Below are 14,409 nucleotides of genomic sequence, written 5' to 3' on the forward strand. Positions count from 1 at the left end.
ACAGTTTTAGACAGGTCTTCTTTGAGTAGCAAAAAGAAGGGAGCTTCATAAAATTAAATGGCCTGGATTGGAAGTAACCTTGTGAAATGGTAAAACAATGCTAAACTGGAAGTTCTTCTGCATATATGCTTCTGATTTCATTTTATCAAAAAGGTAGTTTCATGATTCTTTTAATTTAGTGTCATTTGTGATACTCAAGGAGTACTGCATGAGAAACAATACAACATTCAATAACAGGCATACAGATGAAAGCAAAATGCTACTAAAACATTAAATGTGACTGCTTTTGGAAAAATTGATGAAAAGATCAGATATTTCTGGCCAGGATGTATGCTGGTTGATTATGTCAGACAAAGACAATGAGTGACAGTCTTGATCGCGAAGGCAAGTGAGTCAGATAATTGAATGCATGTGGTACCAAATATAAACTGCAAATGAAATAATAGGCTTTAAGAAGTATAGTTTCTGAGAATGCCACTTTAGTAGGGGTTGTGTTGAATTAAGAATAATAGTGATCTTTAGATGCTACATTTTTTTTGGAAATCAAGTACCAATGCAAATATGAAGAGGTGCAAGTATTTCAATGTAGACTGTGCATTTTAAAATACTAATATTCAAAAACCACAATTGCCTGAAATCAATTTTATTTGTTTTATAGGGCCTAATGCAGAAACAAAGGGAACTGGAAACTGGTCTAACATCCAGTCCTGCACATGAAGATGAACAGTATTCAGTACCATCTCAAAATGTAGGATCACTTTGAAGCATCTCCCTTTTGCCAGTTGACCAACCCAAGTCTGGAAAATATTCAGCTCAGATTAATCAAATATGAGTTTATCAGTGATAGCACTAGACAGTTGTAGCCCTTTAGAAATGATTGTTGGTTACTATTTTTGTTTTGTTTGTGTTATCTACAAAGTTTAAATATTAACATGGAAAAGATGCATCCATGGCCAGGTGATGCTTAGTTGTACACAGAAGAAAAACATCTCATTAAACACCTCGGATGTTCCAAAGTATTCCATATCCAATAATTTACTTGCAGTGGTGTTGACCATTACCCAGTACCTACAGACCAAACAGTTTAGCCACTGTCTCACTGCACATCATTTATTGATTCAAGTGCCAGATTGCTTTGCAATTTCATTGCATTTGAAAATGATGTAGCTTCAGGTTTCTTTGGGCTACGTTTTTCCGAAGAGCAGTGGTGAGAGATACTGTTACTCCCAACTATGTTCAGCTGTCAGGATGCAAACAATACTGGCAGGGTTGTATTTTTTTGCCCAATTTTTATTTACCCAAAATTGTGCAGATTGCTTTCGTGATGGTGCTTTTGTCATCACGATACATTATTAGCTTTATACGCTGGGTAAAGAGCGTATGAAAGTACATTAGCAAAGAAAATTTCAGTCTCCCAAAATTTGTTAAAGTTGACTCCTGAATTTAAGGGCTGACAAATGTTTGCATCATGTGAGAAGATAAACAGCCAAATCAAATAGGGTCAGATGCCTCTGCTTTCCAGTAGCTAATTACATCGTAAAATTCAGGAACAAAATGCTGAGAAATTCTTTTAGTTAGGGTTAACTAGTGTTGTTTGGCATAAAAAGTCTGCAAGAACTGGGAGAACATTAAAATGGCAGATACATATTTCAAAAACAAAGCATCAAGTTTTTATGGAACACCATTAAATTTGTGTTAGAAATCAATTTTAAAAGTTTATATTTAAGGGAGACTTCGATATTGTCTGATTCAATTATAGATTTTATTTATGTAAAAGCACTGTTTTCATATTCAACAGAGTGAAATAAATTCTGCTCATGATCTTTAAAATGAAAGGGATTGCAACAGTAATTCTTTAACCTTTATTATAGATCAATTATTTGTTTAATGCTTTGTCCAGAGAAGTAGAATTGTTTATTCCCTCTGCATTTGTGCTTGAGGCCTCGCGTGTCACTATGAGAGATCAGGTTCTCTGCAGTAATAGTTAAAGCATTTTAAATTATGTTCTCACTCCAGTGTAATGTGTTTACATGCTGCTTGAAATTCCAGTACATTAATGCATTTATTTGGAGGAAATTTAAGCAAAAACATATAGATTAAATTAATACCCTTCACGAGGATGGTCATAATTTAGATCGTAAAGAATTTATGCATCTTACAAGACATGCAAGAGCACAGTGAGTCTGTTAATCCAAAATTGGTTGTCTGTGCAATTCTTCACATACATGATCACCTACAAATGTGCCCAATTGTAGAATCACATCTAATGTTAAGTTTAGCAAGTGTAGTCAGTTTGGGAGCTTGTTACGAATAGTCAGATGTACTGTTTGATGCAATCCGCCAGTCTTTAGGAAATATGCATACATTGGATCACTCACATTCTGCCCATGAAATGGAGTATCAGAGTGTAGGAATGTGTTTTTGGCTTGATGACAACATCCTGTTGGTGACAAACATCGTATTGTGAAGAGGATATGTGGTACATATGTATTGGATGATACATATTAATACACACACACGTCTCAAGAACATGCACCAGTTTGAACTCAACAGAATATGTAACTGGCTCATTTCTCAGGGCAATGTCTTGATCAGTCAACCTGTCTGGTCTAACTTTAACTGGTACATTACCCATGTTAACACCTCCACTGAACAATCATTCACTCTGTTTGGAACATATGTTACTTAAATTAGTACTGAAAATGTGTTGCTGGAAAAGCGTAGCAGGTCAGGCAGCATCCAAGGCGCAGGAGAATCAACGCTTTGGGCATGAGCCCTTCTTCAGGCTCATGATTGAAATGTTGATTCTCCTGCTCCTTGGATGCTGCCTGACCTGATGTGCTTTTCCAGCGACACATTTTCAGCTCTGATGTCCAGCATCTGCAGTCTTTACTTTCTCTTACTTAGATTAGTAGCCTTGCAAATTTTCTTCAGAGCTAGGTGAAACTTTTTGGTAATGTAGAATATGAATGTTGCTGAAAAAAGACCTATCGTGAAAAGATTTTGAACAAGCTATTTGGATAGCCATTTATCCAAATTTTCTGAAGATGGTGTAGATGGATGCAAAATTACAAACAGTGCTTGTTTTTGTATCCTCCTGTTGGTTGAATACCAGTCCAAATAATAAATACTTAACTTCTCAAGACCATTCAGTGATATCACTGACTTAACTCTAATGGTATCAGCTGAGGGATGTAGGAAAAGGTTAGGTATAGGGTGTACAATTGGGTGCTAGGTGGCCCTGACAGTCTTCAAGGATGAGTCTGGCTAAAGAAGGCTCTTGAAGGCTAGCCTATCAATGTTGTCAGTACTTCTGACAACACTTCACTTCTTTCATGAAAACAGGCCTGCAGAGTCTCTGTTCACCCTCCTTTGCCTGGCTGAGCTTGTTCTCACTTTTAACAACTTCTCCTTATTCCGTCCAAATTAAAGGTGTTGCCATGGGCCTGAATGTAGGTCCTAGCTCTTTGTGGGATATGTGGAACATTACTTGTTCCAGTCCTTTTCAGGACCCCACCAACAATGCTTTTCAATACATTGATGTCATTAGCACTTATTCTCATGTAGAATTGGAAAAAATCATCAGTTTTGCTTCCAATTTCCATTCTTCTCTCAGGTTTGCCTGGTCCATCTCATTCTTCCTTTTCTTGACTCGGCTGTCCAGCAACTCTTCCGCTGACCTCAACTACACTTCCTCACTCCCTTCCTATAAGGATTCTGTTCCATTCTCCAAGTTTCTGACACCCATAAACACATCTTCCCCTCTGTTTAGACAATAGATGCAGGAGTAGGCCATTCAGCCCTTCGAGCCTGCACCGCCATTCAATATGATCATGGCTGATCATTCCCAATCAGTATCCTGTTCCAGCCTTATCTCCATAACCCTTGACTCCACTATCTTTAAGAGCTCTATCCAATTCTTTCTTAAATGAATCCAGAGACTGGGCCTCCACTGCCCTCTGGGGCAGAGCATTCCACACAGCCACCACTCTCTGGGTGAAGAAGTTTCTCCTCATCTCTGTCCTAAATGGTCTACCCTGTATTTTTAAGTTGTGTCCTATGTTTCCTCCTGCCAGTGTGTCCAATCCTTTCATAATTCTATACGTTTCAATCAGATCCCCTCTGTCTTCTAAACTGAAGGGTATACAAGCCCAGTCGCTTCAGTCTTTCCGAGTAAGGCTCTTTCCTCAAATTTGGAGACCAGAACTGTTAGACAATACTCCAGGTGTGGTCTCACCAGGGCCCTGTACAGCTGCAGAAGCACCCCTTTGCTTCTATACTCAATTCCTCTTGTTATGAAGGCCAGCATGCTATTAGCCTTCTTCACGACCTGCTGTACCTGCATGCTTGCCTTCATTGACTGGTGGACAAGAGCACCCAGATCTCTCTGAACAGCCCCTTTACCTAATTTGATACCATTGAGGTAGTAATCTGCCTTCCTGTTCTTGCCACCAAAGTGGATAACCAGACATTTATCCACATTAAACTGCATCTGCCCACTCACCTAACTTGTCCAGGTCACCCTGTAATCTCCTAACATCCTCATCACATTTCACCCTACCACCCACCTTTGTATCATCAGCAAATTTGCTAATGTTATTGCTGATACCATCTTCTATATCATTTACATATATTGTAAAAAGCTGCGGTCCCAGCACGGATCCCTGCGGTACCCCACTGGTCACTGCCTGCCATTCCAAAATGGAGCCGTTAATCACTACCCTTTGTTTCCTATTAGCCAACCAATTCTCTATCCAATCTAGTACTTTGCCCCCAGGAGTTGATGTGCAGGGACTGTTCCCTTTGTGACACTCTGATCCAATCCTCAAACAGAGGGGTGATGGCCTAGTGGTATTATCGCTAGACTGTTAGCTCAGAGACCCAGTAATGTTCTGGGGCCTTGGGTTCGAATTTGAATTTGAATTCAGTGAAGATCTAGAATTTAGAGTCCAATGATAACCATGAAACTATTGTCAATTGTCAGGGAAAACCTATCTGGTTCACTAACATTCTTACCTGGTCTGACCTACACGTCACTCCAAACCCACAGCCATGTGATTGACTCTGGCATGACCAGTGATGTCCTCATCCCATGAATTAATTTTTAAAAACTACTTCACTTCCTCATCAACTTTTCATTCAATTGCACAAGGTGTATTACTTGCCATTCAACACCTCAAAGGCCCCAAATACACATTTCAGGTAAAGCAGCATTTCATTTCTTACAATCTAGGATACTGCATTGGCTGTTCACAATTAATTCTCCTTTACATTGGTGAGAATATACAGATTACGTGACCATTTGCAGAACATCTCTGGCCTCCCAATTTTTTGTCATCTTGCTATCATGTTAATATTTCTGTTCTGGGTCTGCTGCAATGTTCCAAACAAGCATAACACAAGTTCAAGGAACACCACCACATTTCTACTTAGGCAAGTTTGTGTTATCTACAAAGTTTAAATATTAACATGGAAAAGATGCAAAATTGGAAGTATCAGTATTGAATTCAATAATATCAGAAATTGACTGCATCATGTCTGTTCTTCCTCACCCCTATTAAAAAGGCATGTAAGCCGTATGCATTTTTTTTCCCCTGAAACTCCCTTCCTAAACGGCATTGATCATCTACCGACAGCCCATGGACTGCAATGCTTCAAAGCATCACCACTTTCTTAAGGGTAATAAACACTGGCCCAGCCAATCTGCACATCCCATGAATGCATGTTTAAAAAAAAACATATTGAAGTACTCAATGTTTTGTGGAATTTAAAGAGATGTAGTTCAATGTGAGAACAAGTCAGAGGATGGTGTGATGGATGGCACTTGTATGGGTTTCTGCAAGAAGAAATTAAGAGCTCTATTGGCTGCTGAAGTTTGGAGCTGCATTGGAAATAGGAGACCAATGTACATTAATCATCAATTATCAGACTTTATGGGAGCTCTATAGTATCTATCTGCTCTAGTAATTGTATGAGTGAGATTCTTTTCAGTAACTAATCATTTTAGCTTGATTAAGCAAGTGAGGAATTCAATAGCACACTAAGACAGTATAGCCAAATGGCCCATGTGAAAGTACGGCAATGGTTTTCTGGATGATAGAACACCTGGAATGCTCATACACCCTTTGTGGGATCAGGTCACCATCTACACAACAATCACTCTTTGACTCAGTTACTTTGCCAAAATTCACACAATTAAAAAAAATCAAGAAAACAAAATTGCCCAGACTAATTTGACAGGTCTAATTTTTAATATACAACAGTGTAAGAAAAACAGTTTTAATCTCTCTCTCTCTCTCTCATATATATATATATTTATATATTTACACACATACACAAGTATCCTCAAGTAATCTGTATGCAAGTGTTTTGTTTAATGCTCAATTGAACAAGTGGCAAAATAGGCTCTACACTTGAAAATGAGGTATATGAATATGTTTAGTTAACAAGCAGTCCAGTGTCTGCTGAAAGGCCATTAAATAAAATACCATTACCAAACAGCAACCGCACAACTTGAATTTTAAAAAAAAACCTGGTTCATGGAACATTTGTACAAAATAAATTAAATGTATCAAAAGATTAACCACATGTGAGAAGAATTTTGTGGCATTTTTCTGAAAAATTAAAAATGTCTTTAACCAAAAAGGCCCATCAAGATACATTTTGGATTTTTCTTAACAGATCAAGACTGCCAACATGTAATGGATCGAACAGCCAATAATCATACTTAAGTTTACACACAAACTGATTGCTCAATGTAACATGCTTCAAAGAAGTGCTTACAGTACAGATGTACTAAAGTTTTCAGACCTTGATAATTCTTACAGCCAGATCTGAATTTCTTGTCTAAGAAAGAATATAACTGACATCTTATTCAAGAACAGAAATGTGGTTCAGGAATTTAAAAAAAGCTTGTTTCTAAGAAAAAGCAACTGTAGAACAAAAAGGTCTTAAATCATTTTAAGTAGAAAACAGCAAAAAAACTGTAGTTATTTAAACAGAAGAGGAACAAATGTAATGGCTTCCATCTCAAACAAAAGTCACTATAACCAACATATGTATGGTATGTCTCTGAATAAGTCCTTTCAGCACCACAGCACAAGGACACGAGTGTCTAGAAACGTATTATGTACAGTTCAAAAATCACCACAAAAAACAGTTCAGAGTTGGAATTTAGTGATACCTCTGTTGATGTTGTTTCTGCTGGTAAGACAGATTTGATGCACCACCAGCATTCCAGGAATTTTTCCAGTTGTTCTTATAAGGTAAGTTTTGATTGTACTCTGATGAAAAATAACTATTGGCGTCCTGGCTGTTCTGGTTTAAAGGAGGAATATATGATTGCCCAAATCCACTTGTTAGAAAACTCTGATGGGTAATTACATTAAAATTCCTGTAATCTGATTCAACATTTGAATGGGAATAAAATGGAGTACTGTTATATGCAAATCCTTCTCTTTTGGAATCTTTATCTCCTCTGACCAACTGCAAAGTAGAAGTAGGAATATCATTTGATGGCACTTCAGAAGTAACATCCACTGATGGGGTGATCTGAACATCACCTGATGCCTGTTGAGTAGACTCCTCTGAATGGATCAGCACACCTTTTGTTCCCTGTACCTCAGTTTGAGAGCTATTAGCAACATTTATATCTTCAGATTTTTCACTACAGATTTCTATCTGTGGTGAATTATCTTCAGAGTCCAATGACATATCTTCCTCTTCATTATTTCCTTCGGTTCTTTCCACTTCTGCCAACTCCAGTGAGTTAGAAGAAAACGTACCTAGCCATGAGAAATTACTGATGAAAATATGGCAAATCATTCAGGACAAAATCTGATCTGGAAGAACTCTTTAAAACCAAATTACAACATTGAAAATTTCCATTTTAGTAAGATAAGTGGATACCAATAGAACCTAATAGCCAGGTAGTAAAACAACTTCTTTGTTTCTAAAAGACTATAGGATGCACTGTTGGTCACAAAGTAAACAGGACCAATTCCACAATGCCACATGACAGAAATCACTGGCTTGACTTTACAGGGGCAATAATAATGGACTGTGACCAAAAGGGAAGAATCCACAAATCAACATCTGCCCTTCTGAACAGTCTTTGAGCAATCATGTTAATTAATTTAGTTTTCAATTGTTTGATGAAGTACAGTGCGCCAAAGTAATTTCTTCAATTAGACAGCAAGTAGTATTTAAATAAAAATAATTAGAATAATTTTTTCTAGTTTAGCTTCTTAAACCAGAGGTGATAAAAAGATTTCCAGGTAATTTTTAAGTTTTAGCAGTTCCACTCAGTTTTGTTTTTGCATATAATTGCTCTGCTTTAGAGATATGAAATGTTTTGAAATTGACTACATTCAGAATATGGAATTAGAAAATTAATTTTCAAAGCTTTCCAATTTTCATCATCATGTGCAGGATCGGTCTTCCAGTTTTCTCTATTTTAATTAAACCATGCTTTTGTAGCCTGATCAAAACCGAACACGGTATCTAAGGTGTGATTAATGTAAAACTTCTTAGCTCAATGGATTTCTACATAATTCATTGATAACAATCCTCAGCATTCCTGCGTCTTTCTAATAAAATTGATATTACTGAAATTAGTTTGATATTTATTGCATCTCATTTTTTGAGCAAATATGAAAATGCACTACACATCTTGATTTTGCAACTATTCTAAATCTTTCTCCTTTATATTTATGATTTGATTTTGCCTTCAGCAAATTCAAGCAGTCAAAATTGAGTTTGTTCATGTAAATTTTAAGCAATACAAGTCTGAGTATTAACTTATTAAGATTTCATTCAACAATTCCCTGAAATATTAAAATAAATTTTCCAGTACATTTCACTTGCCTTGCGGGCCATCTTGAGATCCTAATCCTAACAGCTGTTTATCTTCCATGCTGGAACTATGATAGCCAATAAGATTTTTGAAGTTTTTCACAAGATCATCAATACTGGCCACGACTACGCCACATTCTGAGTAATTGAAGAGAGGCTCCATATTTTTCTCTGAAAGTACAACCCCAAAGTAGATTAATTTATAATCTATATGTACAAAAGGTGAAAATTACATTGTAGCTGGAATTCAATACCTACCAGTCAGGAACACTGCATGTCTGTGCTGTATTGTTTGAGCTTGCAGTTTAACTAAACAGTCTAATTCAATAGTGTTTCGTGATCTGGAGTCACAATCATGGTAAGACAGAACTTCGACTAAATTACACTTCTGATATTTATTCAGCAGTGATAGAATATTGAAAGCTGCTGTATTTGTTCTGTAAACAAAAATAGTTTCATTATTCACAGTACACAGCAAAAAACCTCTAAAGTACCATTATGATTTGAACATCTGAATCAGTTCACACCAATAACAGAATCATGCAAGATATTTATGCTAACAAAGACAGCATCTCCTCAATAAAACTTGTACAGATCTTCAGTTTCAGTGGTCTATATATCCCATTAGAAAAATAATTCAATCCCATTTAGTGCTTGGTAATTTTTACTTTTATATCAATAATTCTGTGCAGTCATAAACAGTCCAACCTTACAGGATAAAATATCACGAATTGTACAGTTTGGGAAAGATTGTGGAAAGTCACAAGCTGTTTAGAGTCAGATTTACATTCAAATTTACTTGGTTATAGAAACTATGAAACAGGAGGAGCAGTCCATTTACAGCCTTCACCATCCTCAGTGAACCCCCTGGGCACCTTAGTCCCAAATGACCTGCCCTTGCTCTGAAATCATGTCCCTACCTAAGAGCAACATCTTTTCTGGCTCCACCCTGTTGCGCTGTTTTTTACATTATATATTACAATATTCTTCTTTTACGTTTTGTTGAAGTACTTTAACGTTAATAATAAAACATTTAAATTTTCCTGGTGTTAGTGTCTTTTGAGGTTGGGAGGTAGTTGGTAGCAATAGTGGTGGGCAGGCAGTCAAGACATCCAACCAGTGACTATGGTCTGGTCGGGTGTCTCAGGGAGGGATTCAAGCCCCAGAACCCAGAGGCTTATTCTGTAAATCTGAGGTAACAGTCAAGGATTAAAGTAGGCAAGGTTAGGGGCAAGGAAAAGTCAAGAGAAATAAAACCAGAAAGAAGAAATGTTTCAGATGTGTAGAAGAAAAGCAATAAGAAATCTGTCTTGCTGTCAGTAAGAAGTGATTACTTAACCCTCGGCACTTTCAGTAACAAGAATCTCCATCATATTTGACCAGAACAGAACAGTTCAGTTTCCCACATAATTTAGAAGTGACTGTATTGGGAATCTGCAATAGTCCCTGACAAGCCTCTCTGGAACATTCCAGAAAGTCCTTTACAAAAAGTAACAAATATTTTGGGGGAAAACCTCATCTACTTACATTTCAAATGCCAGTTCATGATAAAGACCAAGAAATAGTGCTGTGCTGTTTGCAGACTAAGGAAGGCCATGAAGGATTAGCAGTCTAAAGAGGGCAACTTATTCAAACAGCAAATGGAAGTGGGGAGGAAACAGCTCACACGAGCATGGATGGTCAACCATGCAAATTCATGTAGGAAATGTACATTATTGAAAATTGTGAACATGACCTTTACATTATTGAGATCTATGTACCAAAAGTCAACTTTAATCAATATTCAACTATGATATCTGCAATAGATTATGACTGATTTGTTACTATTCAATAAAATGAAATAAGACAACACACTGACCTTGCCAGCTCCTTCAACTTTTTGTGCATTTTGCAATGAACTTTCCAGACCCACTTACTATCAGGAGTACTCAAATCTTTAAGGAAGTCCAGGAATACCTGAAGTTTTTCTGGAAAAATTGTTTTATATTGTTCAACAGGTACAATAATACTTATGCCAAACACAAATAATACTGTATTTGGAACTTCAATAAACCATCACATTGTGAGCCCAGATCTTAATAAGCAGAGTAAGAGGATTCTGATTCTCAAGACATGTTAACTAAGACACTAAAAGTTGGAAATGGAGAGCTAAACAGAGCGAAGAGGAGAAGGAATGACTCACATCCTTCATTTCAAAACTTAAAAACGAAAGTATTAACAAGACAGAACCATTCATAATACTTTATTTTCTAATTTAAAATTAGAAGATTGTCTAAACTCTTAACAATGTCTAACAATGAAATGGCAGAGTTATTAAAACTGCCAGGAAACATTGAGCTGGAGCAGATCACTTACCAACAGTAACACATTCTGGATTTAGGACTGTTTCATCTGAGACCATAAATCCACCAGATACGAACAGTTCATTGTAAGTATGATTCTGTACATCATCCAAGCTATCTACTCCAGCAAAACTGACACGGGACAACTTCTTTAAAGATATCAAAGATGGCACCTGCAATTAAGGTAAATTAAACCTTTCAAATAAATGTACTCCTCAGCTGCAAGTGCCGATACCGCCACATTCACACCAAGTCGAAAAGCAAATCTGAAATATCTTACTTAGTACACATGCTGCCTAAATCCACCTAAGAAGTCAGTGCAGACAAGTAGATGAGTGTCACTGCAAGTTTCAACTCGTTAAATTAGGCTAAGCTTTACCTTTGGGCTAACACTGCACCAATATAGTACTTCCTCATTTGTACTAAACTTTACTTGAGGGTTTCCCAAATTTTAGGTCATGACACCCAGGTGAGATTTTGGAGGCAGTACGGACCTCAGCTGTAAAACCTCTAAATGCTGACTTTTCCTTTTATCAGTATTAACTCATCACTGAGGCTTTATCCTGCTGCTTTAGAAAGCCTATGAAAAGTTGGATGGTCTCTGCCTGCCTTTTCATCAACTTCTCATGAGAGAGGGAGGGAGGAGGTGGTACTGAAGGAGATGGATATGGGGAGGGTAGGGTGGGTTGAAGGAGGAGAAATGGAGAAGGGTTAAACAAGAGTGAAATGGGGTACTCCAAACTTCTTTCATCACTACTGTTCCACCTGAAGCCCCTCTAAAAAGAAATCACACTCCCTACCTCAGGTATTGCCCAAATCTTCACCTGTGCTCACACCAAGTCTGAAACATTAAATTGGGTCACACCCATGATGATATTTTGGAAGCACTTGACTCCCTCTCAAAAAGTGTGCTCAAAGCAACCAGACTACATTCAAGACTGTCTTGGAAATATATACCAATAAATTCAACTAAATCCAGAAAATTTCTTTCAAATTTGGTACTCTTAAGTAAACAGACGGTTCATTTATATCGAAATGTATAATACAAGCATTACATTATTTATAGACATGACAAAAGTAACTTCCTGCAATAAGTTCAATACCTCAAAGCTGTAGGAAATTACTTTTTTTGCAGTATATATATTTCTGGAAATTATTTATATTTGGTTGAACTTCAGGAGAGTAGAAAATACTCAATCAAATGCAAAGGAAGATTTGAAGAATGATGTCTTCACCTTGTGAATGTGAGATGCAATGTCTTCATTTTGAATTATAATCAGTAATTTATCCATCGAACCATCTTTCTTTTTCAAAAACTCCTCTGGATGACACTCCTTATTACCCAATCCGGTCAAATACTCCTGCATCATTCAGAATTAATGAATCATTCACAAAGTGTGTCACAATTTAGAATACTTTAAAACTGAAATTCCATTTAAAACAGCTCATGAGCATATCCCTCCCACCTATTCTTTCACTTCTTCAGTCTATGTTAAACATGCTTTTACATTAACACCAGTGACACTGGTCACAATGACAGGGGACGCAGTTATTAAATTAGACTTCTCAAAACTGCTTATCAGCCTTTCTTAGTATTATAATTATCTATTATCCATCCCTCTAAAAATGAAATTTGTAAAATATGCTCAAATATTATAACTTCCTTATTCGTACTTACATAAAATATCACAAAAAAAATGAATATATCTGACAATACTGTTAGAAAAACAGAACAAAGACATTCCCAACTGTAAAAGTGAAAGGGAACATAGATTAAGTAACTTATTTCCCCTTCCATGTCACATGAGGGACAGAGGTTCCTCAATTTTCTTCTAACTTCAAAACTAAATCCTCAAATAAGGACTTAATATCTGATAGTATTAAAGTAGTTGGAATATTTTATAGACCCATGACCTCCCAAACTGGTTCTCTCCAGGAAAGACTCTGCCAAATCCAGGACTACACAGATAAGCTGGAGAAGACCAGCATGTTAAAGGGGAAGGAAGTAGTTTCTAATATTCTAATAATCAACAACACAGCAGGTCAGTGCATCTCAATATCACAACAATAGAGTGGGGTAGCATGCACTTATGTCAAGTTGATATTGTTTGGTAATATAAACCAGTATTTACAAGCAATTAGCAAACTTTGAAAATATTTGTAGCTCAGCTTAAGGTTCTGGGTGTGAGCTAGCTCACTGAGCTGGAAATTTCAGTTTCACATGTTTTGTTACCATACTAGGTAACATCATCAGTGAGCCTCTGGTAAAGCTCTGGTGTTATGTCCTGCTTACAATTTGTGTTTAGTTTTCTTTGGGTTGGTGATGTTATTTCTGGTTCTTTTTCTCAGAGGATGGTAGATGGGAACCAAATCAATGTGTTTGTTGATAGAGTTCTGGAATGACGTCCTAATGCCATTCCTAGATATCACAGTAGAGCAAACAGTCAATGGGGAACTTCAAACCAGCATCCACAGGAAAACAACACATACAGACCAAATACTTAACTACAGAAGCAATCATCTCAACACCCACAAATGAAGCTGCATTAGGACATTACTTCATCAAGCTACCAAATACTGCAGCACCGAGGAACTACGAAGAGCAGAAGAAAGCCACCTATACAATATATTCAAGAAGGTTACGCAATAAATACAGTACATTCATTTCTCAGCAACAAACCCAAATAAACAGACAAAATGTGCCTAGAAATCCTAAACACTTTACCCAACATCAACTTGCACTGAAATGACTGCCCGACCACTCAGACCTCTTGACATCATGGTAGCCCACAAACCCACCAACACACTAAAACAGCAGCTAATGAACTTCAAAGACCCTATACAACAACATACAAAACAAATATGTCATTTACAAAATATCTTGCAAGGACTGTAACAAACATCACATTGGACAAACAGCCACCAGGATATATGAACATCAACTAGCCACCAAAAGATATGACCCACCATCATTAGTATTCTTACATACAGACAAAGGAGTACACCACTTTGACTGGGGCAACACATCCATTCTAGGTCAAGTCAAAGAGAGAGAGACACGTGAATTCCTAGAAGCATGACATTACAACCGGAACTCTTATCAACAAACACATTGATTTGGACCTCATCTACCATCCTCTGAGAAAAAGAACTGGAAATGATATCACCAACCCAAAGAAAACTAAACACAAATAGAAAGCGGGACATAACACCA

General features: G+C 37.1%; 2 protein-coding genes across 6 annotated transcripts in view; one reads left to right on the forward strand and one right to left on the reverse strand.

Annotated features, from left to right (window-relative positions):
- Positions 1-1,835, forward strand: part of ccdc66 (coiled-coil domain containing 66) — a 78,821-nt gene extending 76,986 nt beyond the window's left edge. For both annotated transcript variants that reach the window (XM_072582328.1, XM_072582327.1), the window contains one exon: positions 659-1,835. In XM_072582328.1, the coding sequence (XP_072438429.1) occupies positions 659-763 (105 nt within the window). In that variant the 3' untranslated portion in view covers positions 764-1,835. The remainder of the gene's footprint in view (positions 1-658) is intronic.
- A 4,394-nt stretch (positions 1,836-6,229) lies between these two features.
- Positions 6,230-14,409, reverse strand: part of tasora (transcription activation suppressor a) — a 58,011-nt gene continuing 49,831 nt past the window's right edge. For 3 of the 4 annotated variants that reach the window (XM_072582324.1, XM_072582325.1, XM_072582323.1), the window contains exons 18-23: positions 12,431-12,556; positions 11,209-11,368; positions 10,712-10,820; positions 9,112-9,290; positions 8,866-9,024; positions 6,230-7,784 (exon numbers count right to left, since the gene is read on the reverse strand). In XM_072582324.1, the coding sequence (XP_072438425.1) occupies positions 7,174-7,784; positions 8,866-9,024; positions 9,112-9,290; positions 10,712-10,820; positions 11,209-11,368; positions 12,431-12,556 (1,344 nt within the window). In that variant the 3' untranslated portion in view covers positions 6,230-7,173. Of the gene's footprint in view, positions 7,785-8,854; positions 9,025-9,111; positions 9,291-10,711; positions 10,821-11,208; positions 11,369-12,430; positions 12,557-14,409 lie in introns of all 4 variants that reach the window. The other variant, XM_072582326.1, reaches the window with a different exon arrangement.

Source organism: Chiloscyllium punctatum, chromosome 12 (genome assembly GCF_047496795.1).
Source record: "Chiloscyllium punctatum isolate Juve2018m chromosome 12, sChiPun1.3, whole genome shotgun sequence".
Taxonomy (NCBI): Eukaryota; Metazoa; Chordata; class Chondrichthyes; order Orectolobiformes; family Hemiscylliidae; genus Chiloscyllium; species Chiloscyllium punctatum.